General features: G+C 32.5%; 3 protein-coding genes across 3 annotated transcripts; 1 reads left to right on the top strand and 2 right to left on the bottom strand.

The window, feature by feature from the left end:
• LOC131855737 (serine hydrolase-like protein) lies at nucleotides 1-2,974 on the top strand. The gene is made up of 6 exons (XM_059207039.1): nucleotides 1-153; nucleotides 756-826; nucleotides 946-1,215; nucleotides 1,433-1,629; nucleotides 2,131-2,228; nucleotides 2,552-2,974. The coding sequence occupies exons 1-6, from the start codon at nucleotides 122-124 to the stop codon at nucleotides 2,826-2,828; spliced, it is 945 nt and encodes a 314-aa protein (XP_059063022.1). The 5' UTR covers nucleotides 1-121; the 3' UTR covers nucleotides 2,829-2,974.
• Nucleotides 2,975-3,701: 727 nt separating this feature from the next.
• On the bottom strand, nucleotides 3,702-12,120 carry LOC131840637 (serine hydrolase-like protein). Its single transcript, XM_059188810.1, has 5 exons — nucleotides 11,970-12,120; nucleotides 10,350-10,511; nucleotides 9,579-9,686; nucleotides 5,700-5,979; nucleotides 3,702-4,460 (listed from the first exon to the last, which is right to left on the bottom strand). Exons 1-5 carry the CDS (start codon nucleotides 12,022-12,024, stop codon nucleotides 4,154-4,156), a joined length of 912 nt encoding a protein of 303 aa, XP_059044793.1. The 5' UTR covers nucleotides 12,025-12,120; the 3' UTR covers nucleotides 3,702-4,153.
• Nucleotides 12,121-15,370: 3,250 nt separating this feature from the next.
• Nucleotides 15,371-24,087, bottom strand: LOC131840641 (serine hydrolase-like protein). The gene is made up of 6 exons (XM_059188813.1): nucleotides 23,783-24,087; nucleotides 22,313-22,444; nucleotides 17,949-18,086; nucleotides 17,176-17,326; nucleotides 16,570-16,704; nucleotides 15,371-15,971 (listed from the first exon to the last, which is right to left on the bottom strand). Exons 1-6 carry the CDS (start codon nucleotides 23,838-23,840, stop codon nucleotides 15,674-15,676), a joined length of 912 nt encoding a protein of 303 aa, XP_059044796.1. The 5' UTR covers nucleotides 23,841-24,087; the 3' UTR covers nucleotides 15,371-15,673.
• Nucleotides 24,088-26,886: the final 2,799 nt, after the last annotated feature.

Below are 26,886 nucleotides of genomic sequence, written 5' to 3'. Positions count from 1 at the left end.
TTTCACAGATGATATAATACGCTGTCTGTGGTTATCTCATTCTATTACAAATAATGTTATCTAACTTTAAATTTTATTGAGTAACGCTTGGTTATTAGTTGACAATAGTTTGATATGAAAAATGAAAATTACGTGTGTGCGTTTATTTAAAAAGTAAGTACCTAAATAATAATTTCATACATATACCTACCATATCTAGAAAATTCTATACACTAGTTTATGTAATATTTATTTATAGGTTTACCTCTAATATAATATTTTTAAACTAAAATATTTGGCCTACAACTTAATATTTTTTTCCAAATAAATCAATAATAATTCAGTATTCATAACATTACACATTTGCGTAGTTTTTTTACTTTTTTGACAACTTCACTCTGACAGATGCATGCTGTGTCAGTGTTGCTAGGATTTAATTTCAGTTTACCCCATACTTCTATCTCTACAGACATTGCTTGTGTTGACAATATTTGATTTTGTTGCTTAAATATAAGAATTAAGAATTTTTAAAACTCGCTTTAGAGACCAATAAACAAAATCGATATGATTTTTATGGAACAGATGTAACAATTAATTGAAATATCGTTTTGGATCTTTTTTTTATATTATCGAATTTGTTGCCAGCATATTTAAAATGTATATATTTTCCATTAGCACTTTAAAAACTCCTCTTCAAAAATAAAATTCAAGCATTTAGGCTGTGCTCATTTTCCCATGTTTTTGTCTTATTTGTAAATAATTGCTTATGCTTTCAGTGTAGCAAAGACTATTATACAGCAAACAGAAAAGGAGGTCACTATAAAAGCGCCATGGGGTAACATTAGAGGTATGATAAAAACACGGCTTTGCCTCCAATGGGGTAGCAATTTTTTTATTTAAATAAGCTATTTTATAAAATTAGCTTAATTGAAATTTAATTTATAAAAATTTAGCATTACTTTTCAGCGTTGTCTTGGGGCAACCCGTCCAATCCCCCGGTGTTACTCTGCCATGGCCGACTAGACGCGTGCACCTCATTCCGTCCCCTGGCCAAGTTGTTGCCAGACACTTTGTTCTATGTGTCCGTAGATTTACCAGGCAACGGTCGCTCCGACCACTTGCCTAAAGGCGCAAGGTACACTGCAATAGATTTTGTACCTACTGTGCAGAAGATTAAGGATCATTTTAAATGGGAAAAATTTGCGTTTATAGGACATTCGTTGGGTGTCATTATAGGTAAGATTTATTTGTTTTAACTGTCATTATTCATTATAACGAAACTCTATAGGAGATTAATTTGCCTATAGTTAATACTAATGCCCAGTTTATTAATTATTTCTCTCTGAAAAAACAAATTATTTCACAAGTATTGTTCGGTAATAAACTTGTTCTAGTAATGATAGATATGTAAGTGCTATATAATTTATATAACAAAACTTCTCGCTCTATGCAGGAAAGTTCTACGATATAGCATATCCAGGAGACATCTCTCGGAAAGTGGAACTTGATCCTTTGCCAGCTTATTTAACATGTCCACCTGAGGATCTCAGCGAATGGTACAGATATAGCTACGAAAATTTCTATAGCGAAGATAGGTACCGGATATTGACTTCCGGTTTGGAGACTGCACCCAAGTACACGTATGAACAGGTTAGTATTATATGTACACTCGTATTGTAGACTTAATTATGTATTTATTTGTTTATTTAAACTTAAATAACAAATACAATACAATATATACATACGATGACCTTAACACCAATAAGCATTGTCTACCAGTCAACCATACGGCAAATAGACTAAATAGTAATCGACGCAATAACGTTTACAGATATACGTGGTTATTTTGTCGTCAAAATACATAGATATAACATCTAACTTACTTATGATATTGTAGTGTTTACTTATTTATTATTTAAGTCTCGTTATATCTTCTAGTATATTAGTTGTTATCTCTATAATATAGCTCGATAGCCTAAGCTACACGTCGTAAGTCCAGGGCATCCAGAGAGCAATATCCTCCTTATTTATTTATTATTAATATGAATACTCTCTCCTTACAATACTGATATTATAAATGTACCTGAGGTTTCTATTGAAATGTCAAAATTTTTAAGTTTATATTTTACAATAGTATAAAATTGTTCACAGGTTCTTAAAATGACGATGGAATCCAGAAGACTGTCAAAGGAACCAGCAGAGCAAATTCTAGAAAGGTCCTTGGTGCCGGCCGGGGACGGATTGTATAGGTAATTTAGATAAAAAAAAATTGTTATTCAAAATAGCTTAAATTAAGTTTATTTAAATAAATGATTTTCTATTCTATTCATTATGTTTTCAATTTAAATTTTTGAGATACAAATATTACAAAGTTCATTATACATTGGACCCCGCACTAGGCGCCAGTGACCTGTATCGCGGGGGTCCACAAAAAATTGCCAAATGTTAATAACTACTACAGATCAGTCTACTCACTGAGTAGATTTGACATATCATAAGAGCCTGCAATATTCCACACGAATGAAAATATTTTAATTTGATGTGATTTTGTAACAAAGCTTTCTATTTCCAGAATAACGTACGATCAACGGATGAAACTTTTGACAGTGTTGCCATACTCGCCTGAACAATTACAACAAATATATACATTATCAACTACACCCACGTTTTGTATTTTAGCCACAGACAGCATTCATGTTGGATTTTATGATAAAACACCATTTGTACGAGACGAAACACTTTGGCCCAATAAGAATTATAAGTGTACAATTGTCGAAGGTGGACACGATGTGCATGTCGAAAATCCACAATGTATGGCCAAAGATATATCTGATTTTCTATTAACATAGAATGAAATATTAATTTTTAATAGTCGAATATTAATATTTTTTATTAACATATAAGGAAACAGAAACAGAAGTATATATGTTTGTAAAAAATCAATATTTGATTTTTAAAAATAATTTATTTATTCACAGTATTTTATAGTTTTGGATCCACGAATCGTATCAAATATTTTTTTAATAATATGTGCTGAATAAAACATAATGCATTTGTTTTATTTCTAATCTAACTACTCGCCCCAGCTTTGCACGGGTGTACATGTATTATATATATAAAAATTCCTCTTGAATCACTATATATGTTAAAAACCGCTTCAAAATCCGTAATGTAATTAAAGATTTAAGCATATATAGGGACAGACAGCGATAGCTACTTTGTTTTGTACTATGTAATGATTACAAACTCTGGCCAGCTATGTTAATAAATTTAGTATTAATGGCCTTGTGAGGTAGCTATGTGCTATGACTCAACTACCCTCTTGCATTTGATTGTTAGTTAAGTGAAGTCATTCCCCATTGTTAGCAATGTACCTAGTCAGGTTGGTCCACGGGGTTCCACTTGAAAACCATCGTGATAATTTTCTGGTGAATTTGTCACGATGGGCCAACTGACCTGGTCTTATGCACATCTTTTCATTCTCCACTGGAGCCCCGTCAACGACAATTATTAGCACACACAGACTATTCCATCATCCATTTAAAAAAACGTTTAGTTGCCATTGAAATGAAAGAAGGAACCAACCATAAATTGCATAAAACATCTAGATAATTAATGAATAAAAAAAAATTGTATAAAATTTATTTATTTATATATTTCTCCGAAACGGATTACATTTAATTATTAAATGTAATTTTATATGTATACTCGGTAGATCTGAGTATACGGTGTTATCTATATTTTATACCCCTAAGCGATAAGGGTGACCCACCCCTAATAAATTATGATGTAGCATTAAAGTAGATACAATCCGAAATTCTCACTTCTCTGCCACCAACCCTTTTTCTTTTTAATATTAATTTTTATGACAAAACGTTTGTCAGGTCAGATAGTCTTAATATAAAATATATTCCGATTATTAGATTAATAAATATCACACGTCTATAAATTGCATTGGAAAAAATATTTTTGGTATTTTAAATGTTCAAAATAAATATTTTATTGTACATTCTTGTTTATACTTCAATGTACTGACAATCATTTCTAATATATACCTCCGTATTACAAGTGTTTTCTTTATTTTCTTTTTAGCTATATACATATACAATTAAACTACAAACAAACAGCACCGGGATATATCACTAATAACCTATTTATTTATACATATAAATAACTATAATTTACATTTTTCTCTTTTAAAATCCCTACTTAAAAATTCATTAATAAATTTAGATATTTTATCCGGATTTGTCAGATGGATATCATGACCACCTTCCACGGCGACCAAAAAAAAATTCTCTGTATTCTTCTCCAAATCTGACAGCAATTGTTGCACAAACTTCTTCCCCGGCGGGTAGCCCTTACTTAATGTGCACTCTATATGCAAAGTTGGTGGAGAATTTCTGGAGAATAACTGGTAATAATAATTAGGGGGGTAGTTTTGTGGTGCGGGAAACCGGAGTCGACGATCCCAGGACAGTCTGAAACGGAAATTTATTGTTTGACAATCTGTACTAAAAGGTTATTTATTTCCAAGTAATTTAATACTGTTGGCCGCAGCTGGCCTTTACATCTTCACCGGACGATAGGGAGCGAGTGCAGATGGCACTCCAAATAAAAAAAAAAAGAAAGGACCTGAGTGGCTGAAGGCCAACTCCTGCTTGCCGCATACAACTGTAGTCTGAGCACAGTTGATGCACTATATTTGATGAGGTTTTGTACCGAGAAATGAAAATCTTTTAGTGCGTATTAAAAGCTTTTTTGTACTGAACCTCGCACATAAATTTTAAACTCCTGAACAACGCTACATCCGCTTGCTCTACACTCAGTCTTCTGGCTATGCAAACACATGAACAGCATCACGGATGACAACGTGATGTCCTGTTCATCTATATAGATGACGGTTACTGCTTCTCATCAGATCAATCATCCGTCCAATTCAAACGGATCCCCGTTTGAAATTACGAGGCCCTATCCTGATCGAACCCCTAGTGGTGCCGTCAAATTGAAGTCGCTATCCGTCAGGCGGGAGTTGGCCTTCAGCCGCTCTATCAGTCCTTCCTTTGGTTTGGAGTGCCATCTGCATTCCCCTATCGTTCATTAAAGTTGTAAACGCCAGCTCTGGCCAACAACATTAGAGTTGTTGGATTACGAATCCTTATAAATTAATATATAAAAGAGAGAGTGGACTGTATTTATTGAAAAGAAAATAATTAATGGAAAAGGAAGTAAAAATACGATTTCAATCTGGAAGAACGTCTTCCACACTCCGAACACCCCAAAGTAAGCAATGTAACACCAAACTTACTCACCTTTGCTCAGGAACGTCCCGATGTGTAGTACTGTTTAGTGGCCACGCACTCTACAGTGTATATTTTCATCAAAAACAATTATATTGTGTTAAATAAATCATTAATTATCTTGTTTTGTATAGATAAAAATACGGAGCGTCCTTTTTATTCCAGTTCTTATTTTAAATTGTTTTTTTTATTCTTTTCGAATTTAAGTGGCCACATGTTTTTATATGTGGCCAGTATCACCAAGCGCCCTTTGCTTCAGTAAGCAAGCCGGTGATACAACCTGCTTAAACTAAGGAGGTTCGGAATACGGAACAAGAGTAGTCCAAAAAAAATTCCTTATTATCATTTGGGACATCAGCTTTTCAATCATATTAAAATTTTTTCATTCTTATCTCCCTATAACATATTTTAAAAACTTACTTGTATTTATCCTCGCCTATACATTTCAAACTCCTGGACAGCGCTATGTCCGCTTGCTCTACACTCAGTCCCCTGGCCCTGATGACAGCGTCCAGCGCTCTCTGCTTCGTGTACACTCGATCGTCCACGTTGTATTTCTTATAATTATCGTAATATTCCGCATAAAATGCGTCGAAGTACTCCTGCATGTTGTGTACTTGCAGTCGCTGGAATGCCAGAGATCCGTCTAGGAGAATGAATTTCTTTATTCGGCCAGGGTAGATGACGTTGTAGAATAAACCTGGAATTTATCTTTCTTTTAATGTATGTATAAGAATATACAGGTAGTATATAATATGTATTAATGTGTAAGTTTATTTATATATGCTTACATAATGTATGTTTATCTATATAGTGTATATTAAATATATATGCGCCTCCTACCTTCTGTCTCTATGTAAATATTCTCTGTCAACACAGTTGTCTATAAGAGATTGCTAATAGCGATAAAACCGCTTTTTATATAGATATAGTTTTTATAAATTATTATTAGATAATACTAGTTTATATGTCTATCCGTACTATTACATATCTGACTTGACACAGACTACACAATAGAGAGAACTAGGGATGTTAGGGAGCTCCGTAACCGTAACCGAAACTATCGGATATCGGATATTAAAAAAATATTTGTAACCGTAACTGAATCCTAAATAAAAGTTTCTGAAAATATTGGATAGGGGTGGAGCCTAATTGAGACACGTTATGTAACCATTTTATTAGCTATTTGTATTTTATTTTTGAAATTCCTTACAAAAATTATATCCGTAACCGAAATTATCCGAAACTAACGGATAATCCGAAATAATTTCATATCCGCATCCGTATCCGGTATAATAATCATTCCTATATCCAAAATTTCATATTCATAACATCCCTGGAGAGAATGTAACGCAACAACAAGAGATTGCTCATTGATTTATTGTAAGGGCTCTGAATACATCACAGTAGGGAGAAACGGCGAGCTGTCCTAAGGCGGTGACATCTGCGTCTCACTCCACTAAACTAAAATTATTAATTCCAGTCAGTATAATGACATTTCCAGTATTGCAGGTATTTAGTCCCAAATAAATAGTGATGTGGTACAATCGAGTTTATATAATTAAACGTTAGTCGAGATTACATTTTTTTATTCAATATCAAATTGCCTTTATATAAATATGTAATTTACGGTAATTAAACAGAAGACATTCGGTAAGAAATTAAATATTATATAAAATACTATTAAATTAAATTATTAAATTATGGAATATTATTAATATAATTAATTAAATTATGGAATGCAAAGCTTAAGTAAATATTATATATAATATTTACTTAAGTAAGTAAATATTATATAAGAATGCAAAGCTTAAGTAAATATTATATATAATATTTACTTAAGCTTTGCATTCCATAATTTTACAGTAGATAGATAGACAGGTATATTTCAAAGTAGGTTAATTATACTTTGGGCTCAGTGTCGCCCTCTCTCCTTTTATTTTTGGTTATCTCCTATTTGGACTTTTGGCTATGGACGCCATTTTGTTTTTCATTCTGCTCCCGAATTCCGATGGTGTCAGAAGTGTTTAGTGTCTCTGCAATTTTTTGTTTATTTCTTACTTGTTTGTTATTTTTGTTATTGTTTGCTAGTTTTGTTATATTTTTTTGTAGTTTTGTTACGTTTGAGATGGAATTCCAACCGTCCACCTCTAAAGAGGGATGCGTCCCTCCAAAAAGAAGGCGACGATCGTTGACGACGTTTTGAGTGAGAAACAAATGGTTCTCAATGCATATAATTATGTATGGAAACAAAATGCAGCAAAATCTTTTGATGTTCCAAAGAAAGATGAGTGTGTGAACACAGTATCTGAAATTTTGGGAATTTCAACTAGATCTGTGTATCGGATACTGAAAGAACAAAAGGAGAACGTTCAGTTGTCAAATCGGAAAAAATCCGGACCCAAACTGACATTCAAAGATAAAATTGATGATTTTGACTATTCGGCGATACGTCGTAAAATCCACCAATTCTTTTAGAAATTTATTCGAAGGACCCTCCAACCATTGCCAAGGTATGTAAATTTATAAAATTATAATGCAAAATACATAATTGCACATCATAATAATAATTAATATACATTGTCATTGTCTCACTGTAGTTTACAAAAATTAAATACTTGTAATATTTTACATGTTCATCAGGTTGTAAATGATGACCTTGACGTACCAAATATGACAAAGAGTCCCACGTGAGCAGTTTTAAAGCATTTAAAACGACCCAACTGCTTGACAGACCGTCAAGACCTAATTCTGTGGCGTAGACGGTACTTGACGTCAATGAAAGAATATCGGAGACAAGGAAAAATAATTTATTATCAAGATGAGATCTGGATTAATGAAGGTAATTGAATATTTTTAATTACACCTGTATTTAGTGAATAGTTTTTCAGTTTCATAATGTATTTGTGTCAGTATTATATTATTTATATGAGATTTTGTATATTAACAGGTCATACAACTGGTAAAGTTTGGGTGGATACAATAATTGAATCTTCCAAACAAGCCTTTTCTAAAGATTTGACTACAGGCCTAAAGGGCCCAACCGGCAAAGGTCGACGCTTAATAATTTCACATATAGGCAGTGATGAAGGCTTTGTAGAAGGTGGTTTACTTATTTTTGATTTATCGAAGAAAAATAGTATGGACTATCATGAAGAAATAAACTCGGAGTGTTTTGAGGAATGGCTTAAAAGCATTTTGCCAAATTGAAAGCCAAATGCGGTGCTCGTATTAGATAACGCACTGTACCATTCAATAAAAGTCGAGCGTATCCCCACTTCAAACTGGCGGAAGGCTGATATGCTGAGAAGACTGAGTGGTTGGATGAAAAACAAATTCAATATCAACCTACAATGATAAAGGCTCAATTAATAGAAATAGTAAAATTAGAAAATCTAATTACGAACGCTATGCTGTGGAAGAGTTGGCCGCTGAATACGGTGTTACAATCCTGCGTCTGCCCCCTTATCACTGTGAGGTTAACTCAATAGAGTTAGTTTGGGCTCAAAGGGGTACGTCGCCAGGAACATAAAACTTTTAAAATAAAAGACGTAAAAAAAATATTTGAAGAAGGTCTGAAGGAAGTGATGCCTGAAGATTGGAAAAACCAAGCCATAAAAGTCGAAGACAAAATGTGTCAACTCGACCACATCATAGATGGATATGTGGATTCATTCATTATAAATGTAACTGGTTACGATTCCGATTCTGAATATACCGCTTCAGAATCGGAGTCGGAATCAATAGCAACTGTAATTAGTAAAAACGTATAAAATTAATATTCCTGATTTTCTAGTATTAATTCCTCTGAATCTCTTTATACATTTTTTGCCAACTTTTGTAATAATGTTGTAGTGAGAAATTTTAATATGCTGCTTAGGTCCATATTTCTAAAATCATATTATTTAATATGGTATGTATTAAATATTTAAAATAAAAACGCATTGTACCTAATAAAATAAAGCATGACTAAATGTCTAAGTCTATTGATTGCCGGACATCACTATTGTAGTGGGTCACCCTTTTTTGTATCAGTGCCAGTTGCACCTGTCATTTTACTGACTGGAATTAATAATTTCCAGCGTCTATTTTTCCTGGCTCTTACAACATTGGGTCTTTCAAGTCAAGAGTGAAGGCATTATTTAAGCTTGCGTGTAACAGCTTAGACCACATCATAACTTAACATCAGGTGAGATTGCGGTCAAACGCGCTCAAATATTAACAAAAAAAAATCGTACTTACATAATGACTACGACCGTTCTGTTAAGAGTGTATTGAATAAAAAAATGATTAACATACCCTGATCACAGCCATTGGAGTGTCCAATATACGTAAACTGCTCCCAGCCGAGGTGGTTCACCACTATTTCCAAGGCACCCAAGAAATGTATACGGCACAATGTCACACCTAGAAAAAAAGACACACTTTCAATAATTTCTACGTAATCAACCACCTTCCGAAAAAATAAATTATTTGAATAAAGAATATATCGACTCTATTCTACTTTTGTTATAATAGGCTTTATTGATACATAACTTTATTTGAATAAATAATATTTCTACTCCATCCTACTTTTGTTATAATAGGCTTCATTGATACATAAGTTTATTTGAATAAAGAATATTTCGACTCTATTCTATTTTTGTTAGCCTTATAAGCAACATTAACAACAGATTTATATATAACAATCCAGCTGAACAATTTTATTTTAAAATTAAACAGTGAGTGAAATTTTTCCTTATGTTAGTATAAAATGAAAAGGTAAAATAGCACTTGTGTTCTTAGCAAATATCAACAGACCATAAGACAATTACTTGAATTAATACATATATGTATCTATACTAAGATTATAAAGAGGTTTGTATGTTTGTTTGTTCAGGGAAATATCTGGTGCTGCTGATTGCCTTGTTGCCAATTTTGAAAATTCTTTTAGTTTTTGATGAATGAATGCTACAGGATATATAACATCACGCTAAAACCAATAGGAGTTGAGTTGCATTGAGAAACATTGCAATAATGGGGAAAATTAGGCACAAAGTTGCTTAGATCTGATGTAAAATATAAACTTACCAACAGGAAATGGGTCTGATTTGCCATTTCCTGGTAGGTCAACACCCACATAGTAATAGTGGTCCGGTAGTAGTTCCAGGAGCGGGAGGAATGTGGCAACACTGTCTGAACGTCCATGTACTAGCAACACTGGATCACCATTGGGGTTGCCCCAGGATATCACTGTAATCACAGTTTTATGAGATTCCTGAGGCAATTTTATGCTTAAAAGGAGGTTTCAACATCTAGATATAATTAAGAGAAAAAAAAATTGTGAAGGTTGAGTATAAAATATAATAAATAATCTTAGAAAGATTGCCTGCCGACTGTGGCTTTAATTGGCAAATGATAGGAACACTGGAAGCCTTTATAAAGGACTGCGGATGTGGATATGAAACTATTGTGCAAAATCTATACATATAAATAAAATTGGACTGTCTGTTTGTAGTATTAAAATAACCATTTTTTCTATATGCATTATAATATAAACATGGTACATACTCCAAAATAACATTTTTTACAATTTTTGTCTGTCTGTCTGTTTGTTCCAGCTAGTTAGGATTGAGTACAGTGGAATATTTTGTGATTTATAAGAAATATATATTGTAATTGTATAGATTATACAATTTGTTATTTGAATTTTATTTAGTATCTAGCGTTTGACAATTTTATTGATTTGTACCAGTTATTATCCACTCAGTACCACATATCCCACTGTTTTAGGTTGACTGGATCTCTTCTAGAGATAAGTCCACCTTTGCTCACATTGTCTCTAAATTATATCTTTGTATTATCTGTGCAATAAAGAATATATTAATTAAAAAGCTTGAAAAACACTACTTTTTTTATTTAGCTAATTTTAAAAAATAATAATGACAGTAAAATTTTGTAATGTTTGTTGCTAAGGAACAACTCACTAAGAAGTATATACGTACTTCTTCACAGCCTTGCAGTAATTTTTCATGCTCATCCTATATTATACTTGTGCTGCAACAGTATACTGGTATACATACCAGTATAAGTGCACCATAAAAGAAATATAAAACTTAAGATATCTCCCTGAAACTGGTTAAAGTTATAAGCTTTATATACTTTGACTAGTTTCTTGGTGAAAGTGTGGGTCTTATTATATGTATTATGTATTCATGATCAAGATGAACATCATTGTTACCATTTACCATCAACTTCTTTACCATTCCAAGAACATAAAATAACACATATTAATGAGCTTTTATCAGCACTGACATACACATTGCAATTTGATTGTAAGCCATTCCAACGACCATTGTTTAAGAGTGATAATCAGTAGTTAAATACCTTTTCAATCATAAAAATGCTATAAGAACTTATAATACTACTGATTTTCAAAATATTTTAACATATAATTAGTTACATTAGCCGTGAGAATCGTGTAGTAATTTATTTAAAAAAAATTAAACCCTAAATTACACTCGTTCAAAACAGAGTTACTTTGCTAGTTCGTATCAAATACTTTTAAATAAGAATTAAGTATACAAGTGATAATTTATGGATAAGCCGTCAAATTGGCCACGGCATGCTGTTTTAGTTAATTAGGCTTCAAAGCTGTTTAAATAAATGAATAATGTAAATATTAAGTAGTCAAAGAAAGTAAGAACTCACTGGCTATTTTTCCCCACGGTGCATTAATATACCATTCCTTATTCGATTCTTTCATAATTTCACTTTTATTTCATTTAAGTATACGTAAAAAATAAAAAATCTAGAAATTAGTAAGAATTTTAAAATTTCAAGAATTATTAATGTGTACAGAACAAACTACTAGTTGACAATAAGTTGTGTCAGTGTCAAAAGCACACAGATTATTAAAAGTTGCCAGTGTGAAATTCATACTTATAACCGGTGATGCACGCGACTTCGTCCGCGAGTGTATTTGTCAATCGACTATTGTGAACTTGGCATACGATATTGAAAAATCGAAATATTTTTAGAGTTCCGACATCCTTTTGAATAGATTTCTTTATAAATAATTTAAATAGTTCCGATTTTTAAATTAAAAACCAAAAAAAGCGCTACCTGAGACGTATCGAAAAGTCTATAACTTTTTCCTGTGAAATACTCATTTTCCAAACTATCGCCACTTTTTGTTTCAAGACTGAATTTTACAGGAAATATTTTTTTTTAATTTCTAGCCGATCTGATCAGTGTTTTGGAAAATCGAAAAGTCTTATGACATGTTCCTGTGAAATAATTATTTATCAAACTATCGCCACTTCTAACTCGGAACTCGTAATTTTTTTTACATTTATAATTTGCAATAAATTGCAAAATAATTATTTCCCAGGAAAAAGTTATGAAGATTTTCTTTAGAACTCGGAGAATACTACCCAGAATTATTATCAGGTTGGCTAGAACTCGCGTCGGAAATTGCTCTTTTCTTATATGAATTCGGACGCGGCGTCTACAAAAAACGTTTTTTTCGTTTTAATCGCTAGAACTATTGTTATAACTGACAAAGACTGTAGAACTATTGTAAAGCAAATTAGAACTTCGAAGAAATGATTGATTGATATCATTTAAAAAATCGTGCGCTAAATTCACACAACGTACGATTTTTTTTTATTAAAATTTCGGAATTATTTAAAATGTTTATAAAGAACTCTAGAACTATTTAAAAGAGTTCTCTAAAAAAAAATATATTTTTTTAATATCGTGTGCCAAGTTCACAGGAATTGTTAATCGTCATCTATTAATGACAAAGTCTAACGACAACAATGAATATAATGTCTTTACAACGTAGTCTATAATTTTAATTTTAAATTGAATACTAAAATTGTACACTACGCATTAAAAAAATAATTTCATTCTAATAGTATAATTTTCTCATCTTTCTTTGGTATATATGTTCGCCAACATTTAACAATATTCTTTGAAATTTCCATTCAAATTCATGCAGTCGTTTTTACAGTATTTGCCTCGTCACGAATTTATGATTTTATTACATGTAAAAATCATGAAATGTAAACATAATAAAGAAGATAATAGTGACGCCAATAAGAAAGTTATTACATTATCAAAGTTAGTTGAAAACAAAATTATTACCGATTCCGAATACGATTTTTTCTATTTCTGTTTATAGAGATTAATAAAGTGATAAATTGTCATTTTCCTATCTTTATTTAGTGTATTATAACTTAAATGGTTTAAATTTTGTACAAACTAAAAAAATCTAGAGTTCAAAACCTTTTGTCAGTTATATTCAGACAGATGTAGCATTTCCTACTCTTGCTAGCAGGATAAATCAGAGTGCTGGCCCGTAAAGACGACGGATGAAAGACGACTGCAAGCAACTGAAATACGAATGTTGAGGTTGGGACGGAACGGGGAGGAAGATTGGACAAGATAAAGAATTAATACATTAGAGGAAGTATGAAAGTGACGCCAGTGTCAGAGAGGTTGAAGGGTCTATCATGGTATGGATATATGTAATGCGTAGGAATAAGGATAATATTTTAAGAAAGGTGTTACATATGAATGTGGATGGTTATAAGGGCAGAGGAAGGCCGAAAAAGAGATGGGTGGACTGTGTGAAAGATGATATGGTAAGAAAGGAAGTAAATAACGCGATGACTGCGAACAGGGATGAATGGAAGAGAAAAACATATTACGCCGACCACAAATAAATGGGATAAGGAAGAAGCAGATGCTAGCAGGCTAAACCGCCATATTAAAGTTATTTTTTATTATTGGGGCTTATACGAGGCCTATATAATGATGATGATAAAGGTAGAAGGGGTTTTAGTAATGTGGAGTGATGACCACATGTCTAGCAACGTACCATATCAGTGTGACTTCCACGCGGTCCCCCTGGAAATCATCACAATAATTTCCTAATGATGTTGCCACTATAGGTTAACTGACCTAACCTCATAATCATTATTCTCCACTGCAACATTCCATTAGCAATTATTTATTTATATAAAAAAAAACATCTATTCAAAAGAGGAACACACAAGTTTCTTGCTCATTCTTCTTTTGATGAATCTGCATTCCGAATGAGTGGTAGATTCAAAATATGACTATTCAAAAGTGCTTGTAAAGAGTTTATTTAAATAAAGATTATTTTTATTTCTATTTCTATTTAAAAAATAATGCTGACTGACAAAGACTTATATTGTTAGTCAGCATTGCATATTATTATTAATAACCCGGGATAATTCATACGGTAATTCGCCCCAAGCTTAGAAAAGCTTGTAGGTCTGGTACTAGACAACTAATAGAAATTGTTAGGTATACTAGGGGCTGTATTTATATTTGGTTAGTCGTATATAAATGTAGTATATTGAAATAGAAGTCAATTGCAGATACTAGTATGTAGAACGGTATAATATAAGAATCAGGAGTACAACAATTAATGAGTATGTCTGCAGAAGAAGCCATTTTGTAGTATTTTATTTTCCCGCGCAAACGTAATGCGCCACAGATGGAGAATATTGCACGGCGCGCAGCCGCAGTAACATAATGAGCACGTCATAACTGTAGGCATATTGTTAAGATTACTATGAGCACAGATAACATAATATTACATACTATGAGTTAACAGAAATACTTAAATACCTTTTCCTTTATAGATACATTCATAATATACATAGAAAAAAACCCACATCAATATATACTTACTTATCATATACAAATGTTGGTATCGTGCAGGAATGGAACCCACAAACAACGGAAGTAAGGCAGCGTGCTGAACCGTAAGAATTCTTGTAATATTAATATAAAGAAGTGGGAAAGAAATTATCAATATTAGGGTCTAGTGATCCTATTGCTACCGATATAGGTACCATGTTAGGTTGTTATGCAAATGGTCCCACCTTGAAATTGTCGTTGTAGATACTAGTGAATTCGCCATTACGCTTAGTTGACTTTATACTCATTCTATCATACTACACTGTGTCCCCGCTAGCTTTTATTGTTGACGCAGGCGAGTGCACCATTACATTATCATGTAATATACATATAAATGAAAGTCTAGCTATGAATAAATATTTTTTAATTTTCGCTATTTTTTTTATTACTCACACGTTCACAATGTTTCATATAAAAAAAATATTGTGAAATGTTAAGAGTAAAAACCATTTGGCTGTATGGTCTACAAACCTTAGCCTATATGTATCACAAATTAAAAAACAATATCATAAAAAAATACATTTTCCCGCGCATAATTAAATATCGAACACATCACAATTTTGATTTATCCGTATCATTTAATATGGTTCACAAACCTTTGCCTCCTTGTATGGCAAATTAAAAAAACAATCTCATAATAATTACATATTCCCGCGTAAAATTAAATATCGAACACATCACAATTTCGATTTAACCGTATCATTTAAAAAGTCGATTATATGAGGCACTAGTTGTTCCGGATTTGTGATGTGCACATCGTGTTTCCCTTCCACGAGCACGTTGTGATGTATAGTCGTGGATTCCGCATATGTTTTCATTAATTTTTTTGCTAGTAACACCATAGCCGGTGTTAGTTTGTTCTCTGTGGCGTTTATGACGAGGGTGGGAGGCGGTTTCGACGTGATCACGTGGTTTAATGTGTATTCTGGAAGCCAAGTACCGAACACGCGACGCATGGCTGGTTGGAATGTCATTCTGGAAGAAAAAAAAGAAATGGTTATAGACAATAAATTTATTTATTATATTCTTTTATGTAACTGGATGAACAAGCTGACGGATTATTTTTTAGAAAGTGCTAACCGTCGCCTATACACATGAACATAATATCATGAATATACATCACGTTATCATGTGATATCCGTGATTCATAATAACCTTAGAAAAGTCACACAGCGCTATTTAGTTCCAAGCTAAGTAGAGCTTGTGTTATGGGTATTAGACTAGCTACAGAAATACTTACACATTTTTTTTATGAATACATTACATAATATATTGAAAATACCTAGACCGATACAAATAATCATACTCATCAATAAAAATCGTGCGAGGAATCGAACCCGCGACCATCGGAAGTAAAGCAGTGTACTAAACTGCTAGACCACCGAGGTCATCCTACATGAAATGTTAAATATAATACGACCTATACGATGATTTTATATACAGGCACGCAAGCATACGGCATGCCTTATGGTGATTACCGCCAATACCTGCCTTTACACGTACCACTTTCACGATCGAATAGGCTTTCACGCACTCAAAACAAGTCCGTCAAAAAGTTAATATTGAATCAAACCTGTGGACTCCAAACTCGACTGGCACTAAACATCTGTTGAGTAACAGCTTCGTCTGCGCCCTGGTGAGGTTCCTGGCGTTCATCATGGCGGTCACAGCCTGCTCATACGTGTACAGCTTGGGGTCATTTATCTGTCTAATATAACATGAAAATACATAAAAACCTTAATCCTTAATCTATACATATAAATAAAATTGGAGTGTCTGTTTGTAATATTGAAATAACCTTTTTTTACTACATGCATATGAATATAAATACGATACATACACCAAAATAACATTTTTTTGAATTTTTGTCTGTCTGTTCCGGCTAATCTTTGAAATGGCTGGACCAATTTTGATGGGACTTTTATTGGCAGGTAGCTGATGTAATAAGGAGTAACTTAGGCTACATAACTTTATTTTTCTAAAATAAAAGTAGCTTAAGTTACTCCTCATTACATGCTCCTGCCAAAAAATGTTATTTTGGTGTATGTACCGTATTTATATTCATACGCATGTAGTAAAAAACGGTTATTTCAACATTACAAACAGACACTCCAATGTCATTTATATGTATAGATTAGTTAAACAGCGTTAGAGTAGTCGCTAAAAAATGAATACTCACTTGTGGTAACTGTCGTAGTGCTCCTCGTAGTTAGTCTTGAACCAAGCACCTACAGCGTAATTGACGTAGAACTGGTTCCCCACCGGGACAACCGGGTCGATGATGATCATCCGTTTGATTTTTTTAGGAAAAATATGATGATAATAAATACCTGGAAAATGTATAAATTTTATTTTATAATTATAATCATTACATACTAGCTGTACCCGCGATTTCACTCGCTTTAAATTTCAATTTGAAATATAATAGAATAGAAATTCATTTATACAAATATTACTTTAAACATTTTTGAATCTATAGTCACAGTTATCGGTATCCTTCTTTCTCTCTACCGCTCATTAGGGAAGCTGTCTCATTACGAGAAGAACGAGCAAGAAACTTGAGTGTTGCTCTTTTGAATAGATAGATAGAATATACTTTATTTGCAACGTACAGTAAAGAAGAAGCACAAACAATATAACAAAGGACACATGTATCGTTACAATAAGGCGGCCTTATTGCTAAAAACAATCATAATAGATATAATGAAAAAAATAAATTAAATTAAAAAAATAAAAAAATAATTGATAAATAAAAAAAAATCAGAATAGATGTTTTTTTTATATATATAAATAATTGCTAATGGAATGTTGCAGTGGATAATAATGATTATGAGGTCAGGTCAGTTAGCCTATAGTGGCAACATCATTAGGAAATTATCATGAGGACCACGTGGAAGATTTTATGACGAGAAAATAAAAAAAAAATCTTTCTATACCATAAGACCCACTCACCGTTAATAAACCCCATAGAATGCGCCATGTAGATGAAGTTCTTCCATCTCATATGCTCCACTACACGCCTCAGGACCTCGGTGAACAAGGTCTGTGTTGCCAGTGGTGCTACTGATACGTGATCAGATTTGCCGTGACCTGAAAATGATTATGTTTTCTTTTTAAAATAGATATAGTAGCTGTGCTCGCGAGTTCGTCAACGTGGAATTGTGATCTTGACCAAATAAGGAAAAAATATTTAATAATATAACCCAAAAATTTTGTCATGGATGATATGGATATATACATCAAAATAATAATTGCATTTAATAATGTCTAGTAAGACAAATTCAATACTGTCTAATAAGCACTGCCGTGTCTAAACTGTGTCACCCCACCTTACATTTTTCTATTGTTATTTAGTATATAAGATTATTATTTCTATGTACATATTGTCACTTTATTACCATCTATAATGTACATCTCGACCAACAACATCGTATTATTCATCCGCAACAGATGATAATGGAATGGTGCACCCGCCTGAGCTAACGGTTTACGCTGGCGGGGCACCAGTGGAGGATGATAAGATGAGCATGCCCTTACAATACTTTTGTTTTATTTATATTTAATTAACAACCTAAAAAATAAGTTTCATGCCTCTAGCTTTTAAAGTGACGATATTTTCACACAATTTTTACATCTCCCATTTCAACAACCTTTTTCGTTTTAAAAAGTAGCCTATGTTCTTTATCAGAGTCTAGAGAATCTGTGTACCAAAATAGCTTCAGTAGTTTTAGAGGGAAAGCTAGACAAACAGACAGACAGAGTTATTTTCGCATTTATCGCGTCTTTTGCTTGTTCAACATTCTAATTATTTAAAAAAATATAACAATCATAAACAATTTTATCTCTTTTTTAAATCACGTCACTGGTAATGGATACCTAATATACTTATATAAATAATCGTATTCATAAAAATATGCCACCTAGGGCTAATCAGGGCTAATCAGTAATAAAATTCTTACAATACATGTATTTTTATTAGGTAATCAATCAATGGATCTGACGGCAGAACTTTTATCATTTTTATTAATACTTTATGTTTAACAAACAAGGCGTAGTTCCTTTTTATTATATCATAATCATTTAAGAATATAGTTGCTGTGGACTTCATGGTTTGTCGCTGGCCGGAATAGAATAGAATAGAAAATCATTTATTCAAATAAACTTAATTTAAGCACTTTTGAATAGTCATAACAATTTGTTTTTTATCTACCACTCGTTCGGAAAGCTGTCTCATCACAAGAAGAACGAGCAAGAAACTTGTGTGTTGCTCTTTAGAAGAAATTAAAATGTTGACTAGGCTGTATGGTCTAAGGATCTTTGCCTGTTCTATCATTTGAAATGAAGATGGACGAATGTGGGAAAATAAAATCTCGCTGGCCACATAAAATACACTTTTTTAGTATATAAAATATGTAATAGGAATTATTATTTTGTATAATAAGAAAAATATACGGTTTTATATTTTTTGCATCGATTTATTTTCTACTAGCTGTTCCCGCAACTTCTTAATTTAACTTTATTTTTCTAAAATAAAAGTATCCTAAGTTACTCCTTATTACATTAGATACATATATATTCTTATACAAACAGACCAACAGGCAGACAGACAAAATTTGTAAAAAATGTTATTTTGGAGTATGTACTGTATTTATTATCATATGCATGTAGTAAAACACGGTTATTTCAATATTACAAACAGACAGTCCAATTTTATTTATATGTATAGATGTACCTATACATAATTTTCGAGTTGATGAAATAGTTTTCTGCACATATAGATTCATCTAATACACATATAATATTACTTAAAGACATTCATACATTGAATCTTGAACAGCTAGGTGCTCTTCAAGTGTTGGTGGCATAACAAATAAATGCAAACGAAGCAGCAGATATCACTTAGTTTTAACCAACCACCCTATACACTAGTTAATGCATAATATCACAGTTTAAATAGTTCACAATATTAGTAATATCTACGAAGTTTTCATTTTATAATTAACGACAGTCAACAACTTGTGGCGATTCTACGGATCCTGCTCTGAAGGAGTAATTATTGATGTGTTACCAGACTATTCAGAGATACTAAGCAAGTATAAAAAAAAGTGCTATAAAAGCTGGAAAGAATATTTTGATGAAAGATCTAAGTCAAAGGGCATATGGTATAAAACGATACAGTGCCAGCCTCCTCGTATTCCATGGTTCGCACTCACAAAGATTAATAGGCAGCACATTGTTATTGCGAATAGACTGCGTTCCGGACACATTCCATTAAATAAATTTGCTTATTTAATGAAAAAAAAGATATCCCCTAATTGTGAAGCTTGTGGAAAAGAAGAAGATCTGCATCATAATTTAATGGAATGTGTTGGTAACGCATATAAAAGAGAATATACCATCCAAGCTTTAATGTTAAATAGGTTAGACGTAGGAGTATTTCATGAAATATTGGCAGAACCAGCTTCCGATGCAGCCAAGTTATTGTTCTGGATGGTGTCATATTAGATTAAGTTTTTTTAGTTTATTTTTGTTAATTAGTATAGGTACGATGGGATTGTCATCGTCACATTATGTGCACAAAAATCCCAAAAAAAAATAAAGAGAAAAAAAAAAAAAGATTCTACGGATAGTGCGCGGCAACACCGTTGCCTAGTTATTGTAAATAACGCAAGAATATACATTTGTACATAACCACCACTGGACTCGTTATTTCATTTTTCTCCACCTGTCGCTGCCCGTACCAGACGAACACAAACAAATAATAGCGGAACAATATAGACGCCAAAAACTATTGCCAGGCAACACTCAAGATAGCTGTCACTGCATTATAGTCTTTGACATATCACAAACGGTCGACCAATATTATTGCAATAGTGCGTTTGCATTTTTAACCTTCACGATAGGTTATTTTTACGAATTAATAAACTTATTTCCAACACCATTTTAAAATTATAATGTACTCAGTAATTGACTAAAAATAAAAATAAATTACATACATATAAAAGTATAATCAATAGTATAAAAGAATTGAGAATTAGGAGCATAAGAAAATTAGAGTGTCTGCAGAAGAAGCCATTTTGTAGTCTTTTATTTTCCCGCGCAAATGTAATACGCCACAGATTCACAATATTGCACGCGCGCAGCCGCAGTAGATGACGAGCGTGTCATAACTGTACGCGATGTTAACATTAGCGGGTTAATATTAGATGGTATTCAGGTTGCGAACACTGATTAGACTTTTTGATTTTTTTTATATAGCATATGCATATGGTCACTCTATTCTCCCAAATTTGAATTTAAATAAAATAGTATTATTGTAAATATGTACAACATTAAAAAAAATACGAGCTGAGTTTCTTGTCAGTTCTTCTCATCTCGAAATCATTCCGAACTGACGGTAGATTTGACATATCATAAGAGTCTGTAATAGACCTACATGAATAAAGATATTTTGAATTTGAATTTGAATTTAGCATGAGTATTAACACCATGTAGTAAAGAAGTGCCTTTCCATGGGTACAATGGAGGACGAGCCTGGCCACTAACCTAGCTGACTAATGTCCATAGAGACATGAACAAGTTGGATATGTCAAATGACGATGCTTACCAGCGAAAACATGGCGTCTAGATTAGGTAAGCCGACCCCGCGTAACGGGAGCAGGCGAGGATGAAGAAATAAATTTAAAATACCTGTTAAATCATATTTATTGAGCGAAGCCTATTCCTCATTAAAGTAAATGACAAACGAGCTTGACAATAATTGTTTATGTACGAAATTTTCATTTAATGTTAGACATAGACGACAACCTCGGTGGTCTAGCGGTTTAGCACACCGCTTTACGACCGATGGGCGCGTGTTCGATTCCTCGCACGGCACAAACATTTGTATTCATGAGTATGATTGTTTGTATCGGTCTGGGTGTTTTCTATGTATAATATGTATGTATTTACAAAAAAAATATCTATGTATATGTATCAGTTATCTAGTACCCATAACACAAGCTTTATTTAGCTTAAATTGGGTCTAGTCTAGATGGCGCTGTGTGAATTGTCCTGAGATTATTATTATTATTATTATTACATAGACACCTATATAAATATACATTGTAAATAAACTGGATTTTAAAAAAAAGTAATTCAATTGAGTTTCTTGCCAGTTCTTCTAAATTGGATCTGTATACTGAACTGGACGGTAGGGAAAATTTATTAATGTAAAAAACGTGACTTGTAAAAAACTTCATAAGCGGCAAAAATGTCTTAAATAAATAAATATTTTTTTATTGGATTTGATTTGATTAGGTTCTTAAAGTACTCACCAGGGAAATCGAAACTAACGTAGTAGTAATTGTCAGGTAGTAACTCCACCAGGGGTATGAAGGTGGCTGCAGTGTCTAGATACCCGTGGACCATCAGTATTGGAGGCTTGGTGCTGTCGCCCCAGGATATCACTGCATAAATAAAAAAGAATCATTAGTTCTGTGTTAATAGAGATATTTCGTATTACGGACGACGACCTCGGTGGTCCAGCGGTTTAGCACCCCGCTTTGCTGATGGCCGCAGGTTCGATTCCTCGCATGATACAAATATTTATATTCATGTTTCATGAATGTGATTGTTTCGGTCTGGGTGTTTTCTATGTATATTGCCTATGTATTTACAAATAAGTATCTATGTACATATTTCAAACAGTTGTCTAGTATCTATAACACAAGGCTCTGCTTAGCTTCAGTCAAGATGACTCTGTGTGAAATCTCTTATGTTTGTTATTGTTCTGCATGTTTGTATTGGTCTAATATTATTTTGTGTGTATGCATAAAACAATGTTTAAGCACTTAATTTTACAGCTACAATGATACATCAAGTGTATGAATGAATTTGAACGAATGAAAGTTAATGACCGAATGTATAGAAAGAAAAAATAAATAAACATTACGACAAATTGTAAAGACAATGAATAAAAAAATTAAAACAACCACTGCATCATATAATAATAAAGTTATATATGATTAAATTGTTGTTTTTCAATATTATTGAGTACTTTTTAGGTTATATTTTATGAACAAACAAATAATACAATTGTATCTATTACTTTCTAGTTAGCCAAAAACAACACTCATTGCTCTGTGCACTCTTTGATAGGCATGAAAACATTATATTTTGCCTTTCTGATTATTTCGAGGTTAGAATTATAGTAATGTAAGTCGGTAGGAATTTTATTAAATAATTCAATTATTTAATAAAAAGTACTAAAGACAACAGAGTAGAATAGATATTCATTTATTCAAATAAACTTAATTTAAGCACTTTTGAATAATTAGTCATTATTTTCATCTACCGCTCATTCGGAAAACAATCTCATCTCAAGTCTCATCACAAGAAGAACCAGCAAAAAACTTGCGTGTTGCTCTTTTAAATAATCCTTCTTACTTTTCAAATTCGAAATAATTCTCCTGCTTATCAAAAAGTATTTCTATTTTACTGCCTTTGACCCGGTTTGACCATACTACAAACGGTCATGAAATCCAACGATTGATATTATAATCATCAACAAAAGTTTGTTGTTTATTAATCGACACATATTTTCTTATTTATCTGTGTAGCCGACTTGTGTAACTTTGTCTGCGTCATATTTTCCCTGTTTTTACAATATTTTACATTGCAGCTCAACTCCTACTGATCATAGCGTGATGGTATATAGCATATAGGCTTCTACGGTAAATGGGCTGTACATCACTAAAAGAATTTTTAAAATCTTCGCTACATTAGTACAGATAATTTATACTCACTGGCCACATTTCCCCACGGCATTTCCACGAACCATTCCTTAGTCTCCTTTGTTGTCATGTTTAAAAAAAAGTCACTTGAGTTCTAATTTCAAATTCACTCTCCAACATTCACACCACAGAAACGTAATCACTCGTCATAATTAAAGCAGTATGTGAATCATAAATAAATTTTAATTTTTTTAATTTTACACATAATTAAAATATAAATAAATGAGGAATTATTTTACTTTTTAAATGTTAGGTTTTTGTACGATGCTGAATAACATACAGTACGATACGATATCTTATTTACTAATACTACAATACTAACATTTCTGGTTGATTACAATAAAGTAGAATATTCCGCTATATCACACTGTAGGTATTTTACGCGCAATCGTTGCTTACAAATGGTTGAAGGTCAAGTGTGTGTTGGTTGAACGTTTCTAGAGTTCCGTGATAATTATGTTTATTTTAACTATGTTTGTTAACTGACGGCCTCGGTGGTCTAGCGGTTTAGCACCGCCTTAATTCGATGGTCGCGGGTTCTATTCCTCGCATGGCACAATGCTAGAGTCTGCGTTCCGAATGTGTTAGATTTAAAAAAATATGACTATTAAAATGAGTTTAATTAAATGTAGGTTGTTTCTATTTCTTTATACTTGATTGTGAGAGTCTATGCATCTGAATAGTATCACGGACTTAGTGTCTTGCGACTTTGGAAGACGAAGATGTCATACCCTGTGATATAACTGCCGAATCTCACCCTATGACTGAAACACATCTTACTGTGCCTACACTTAAAATATTTCTGTCAATACTAGAGACCCTTCCATAAGTACCTCTCCAGATAACATAGATTTAAGTCAAATGTAAAGTCAGTCCACGTTACGACTCCGCGTCGTATGTACGCGTTACTAATAAGCCATGTAGCACACTATATAATAAACTTACTAATGTACAATAAATAGTACAATTATACCTGTATACTCACTACCTACACACTACAGTAAACAATATATTATGTAGCGACACCTCATCACAACATATATAACGCTACAGTGATGAGGTGATAATCACCGCGCCACATTACAAACCAGTAGGCTGAAATAGGTGGTATAGAGGCACTTTGTAGAAAGTCTATTTCATTCTTAGTTTCTCAACAGTTACATCCGTCAAACTCGTGAATGGGTGTTGAAAAAGAATATGAGCTGAGCTTCTTATCTCGAAATCATTCCGGATTGAAGGTAGATTTGACATATCATAAGAGTCTGTAATAGACCAATATATGTATATAGATATTTTTAATTGATTTTTTTATAAGAAATTGAAAAATAATTATAATGTAAATAATACTATTAGACACATTTGACAATTTGAACTATCTAATAAAAATCTCTTCGTCTGTCGGTATGAATCATTTACCACAGACTTTATTATGTTACGATATCAATGATTTATCTCGTCTCAAAGTCTAAACTGATAACTATGATCTCATCTCAAAGTGTAAAGGTTGGAAGAGATCCACTTGTATTATTTGCAACGTCTTAAAATATTTTAGTAGATAAAAATTGTAAGATATATTCAATGTTATTAGGTATTATTAGATATATTCATATTTTATAGGTCTCTGTGATCATACGGTTTAACACTCCGTGTTACTTTCAATAATATTTTTCTAACTTTATATTTTTTACAATATGTTAGACATCACATGCTGTTTCACCAGAAGAAGTGAGATGAAAGTTTATATGATAAATTATGTAATATCAATAATATATAGTACAAAAATAACAAATAAAAATTACATACAACTTTCCAAATCAATAATTAGTAAGTGAATAAATTTTGATTTTGACAATATACAGTAAAATAAAAACTTATAAATTGTGACGTTTTGACAGTAAATTTATTTGTATTATATGGACGTTGTGAATGCAAGGAGTTTATGCCTATAAATGTATAAAACTTTATTACTACGCACGGTTGTACATGTATTATATATATATAAAACTTCCTTTTGAATCACTCTATCTACTAAAAAAATCGGGTTCAAAATCCGTTGCGTAGTTTTAAAGATTTAAGCATACATAGGGACGGACTGACAGCGACAGCGACTTTGTTTTATACTATGTTTTGCGGCTATGTTAATGTATGTAGAAGAAACTGATTCGGTCTCTATTTACAGGCCTGTTATTTTATTGTTCTGTCTTAGCTTTTTTTTTTATTTATTAATATTTTACGGCTCTGGATACAAGTCCTTTTTAGCCTAACATAAAATATTTTGGCAATGGTGTTGCCGCGCGATAATAATAATGATTACGTCTTCATCACATCGAATGGGTGTACAGATCCCTAAATATACTTAAAAAAAAATAGATATTGTACAACAGTTGAAATTATTCAAGGAGATAAGATTGATTGTCGATAGGTATATATTGTATAAGGGTCATGATAAAACCTGTTGTTTATTTTAATATGCGCTAACCTGTGCCCGTCAGTTCACAGTGTAGCTACATTGTTTACTAATCTGTAATGTAATGTAAAATACATTTTTTTCAAATAGTTCATGTTTGCGTCATTGAGATCAAAATATATATTTTTGTAACTGATACATGTTTAGTACCTACGACATAAAGATTATTTTTATTTCAACTGCTCTGATATGTGTTTTAACAGCATGTTCAAACCAGCTATATTTTATTGGGAAGTTTCAGAAATGATATGTCGATGCAGCATTACTTTTAATTTATTCCTTTTTCATATTACACTCCACATAAATTGCGTCGCTGTACATTCACGTCTGGTCGTCTCGGTCGCCTCGAAAAGAGAGAGAGCAGCCCGCTCCCTCCTTGTTCCCGGCCTCTATCTCTCTTACTATTGGTGGCGGTATAATCGTGACGCTACCAACATCACGTGACTTACTATGATTTTAAATGAATAAAATGTAAGTAACAAATTAGTCCACCGAGTCTTCTTTATGTATTGAAGCTAACAATTTACAGATGTAAATAAGCTCGTTTGCTTTATAGATTAGAACAGGGGCGAGAAAACATTTTCATCAACTCAAATTGAAATTTTTGTTTGCGAGTCGCACATAAAGTAACAATTATTAATAATTACAA

The sequence above is a fragment of the Achroia grisella genome, unplaced genomic scaffold (assembly GCF_030625045.1).
Source record: "Achroia grisella isolate CSIRO2021 unplaced genomic scaffold, CSIRO_AGI_Agris_v1 utg149, whole genome shotgun sequence".
Lineage (NCBI taxonomy): Eukaryota > Metazoa > Arthropoda > Insecta > Lepidoptera > Pyralidae > Achroia > Achroia grisella.
Note: the sequence above shows the minus strand (reverse complement) of the source record. Positions and strands in the feature narration are given on the sequence as shown.

What these genes read in the sequence shown, in the direction of transcription:
- LOC131840637 (XM_059188810.1), bottom strand. Translation starts at nt 12,024, where the DNA reads ATGAAAGAATCGAATAAGGAATGGTATATTAATGCACCGTGGGGAAAA. An exon ending in ACCGTGGGGAAAAATAGCCA is followed by an intron (nt 10,512 to 11,969) that starts GTGAGTTCTTAC and finishes CTGTGATTACAG; the next exon opens with TGATATCCTGGGGCAACCCC. An exon ending in ATAGGCGAGGATAAATACAA is followed by an intron (nt 4,461 to 5,699) that starts GTAAGTTTTTAA and finishes TTTCCGTTTCAG; the next exon opens with ACTGTCCTGGGATCGTCGAC.
- LOC131840641 (XM_059188813.1), bottom strand. Translation starts at nt 23,840, where the DNA reads ATGACAACAAAGGAGACTAAGGAATGGTTCGTGGAAATGCCGTGGGGA. An exon ending in GCCGTGGGGAAATGTGGCCA is followed by an intron (nt 22,445 to 23,782) that starts GTGAGTATAAAT and finishes TTATTTATGCAG; the next exon opens with TGATATCCTGGGGCGACAGC. An exon ending in CGTTAGTTTCGATTTCCCTG is followed by an intron (nt 18,087 to 22,312) that starts GTGAGTACTTTA and finishes AATCATTTTCAG; the next exon opens with GTCACGGCAAATCTGATCAC.
- LOC131855737 (XM_059207039.1), top strand. Translation starts at nt 122, where the DNA reads ATGAAAATTACGTGTGTGCGTTTATTTAAAAA. An exon ending in TGTGTGCGTTTATTTAAAAA is followed by an intron (nt 154 to 755) that starts GTAAGTACCTAA and finishes TTATGCTTTCAG; the next exon opens with TGTAGCAAAGACTATTATAC. An exon ending in GCCGGGGACGGATTGTATAG is followed by an intron (nt 2,229 to 2,551) that starts GTAATTTAGATA and finishes TTCTATTTCCAG; the next exon opens with AATAACGTACGATCAACGGA.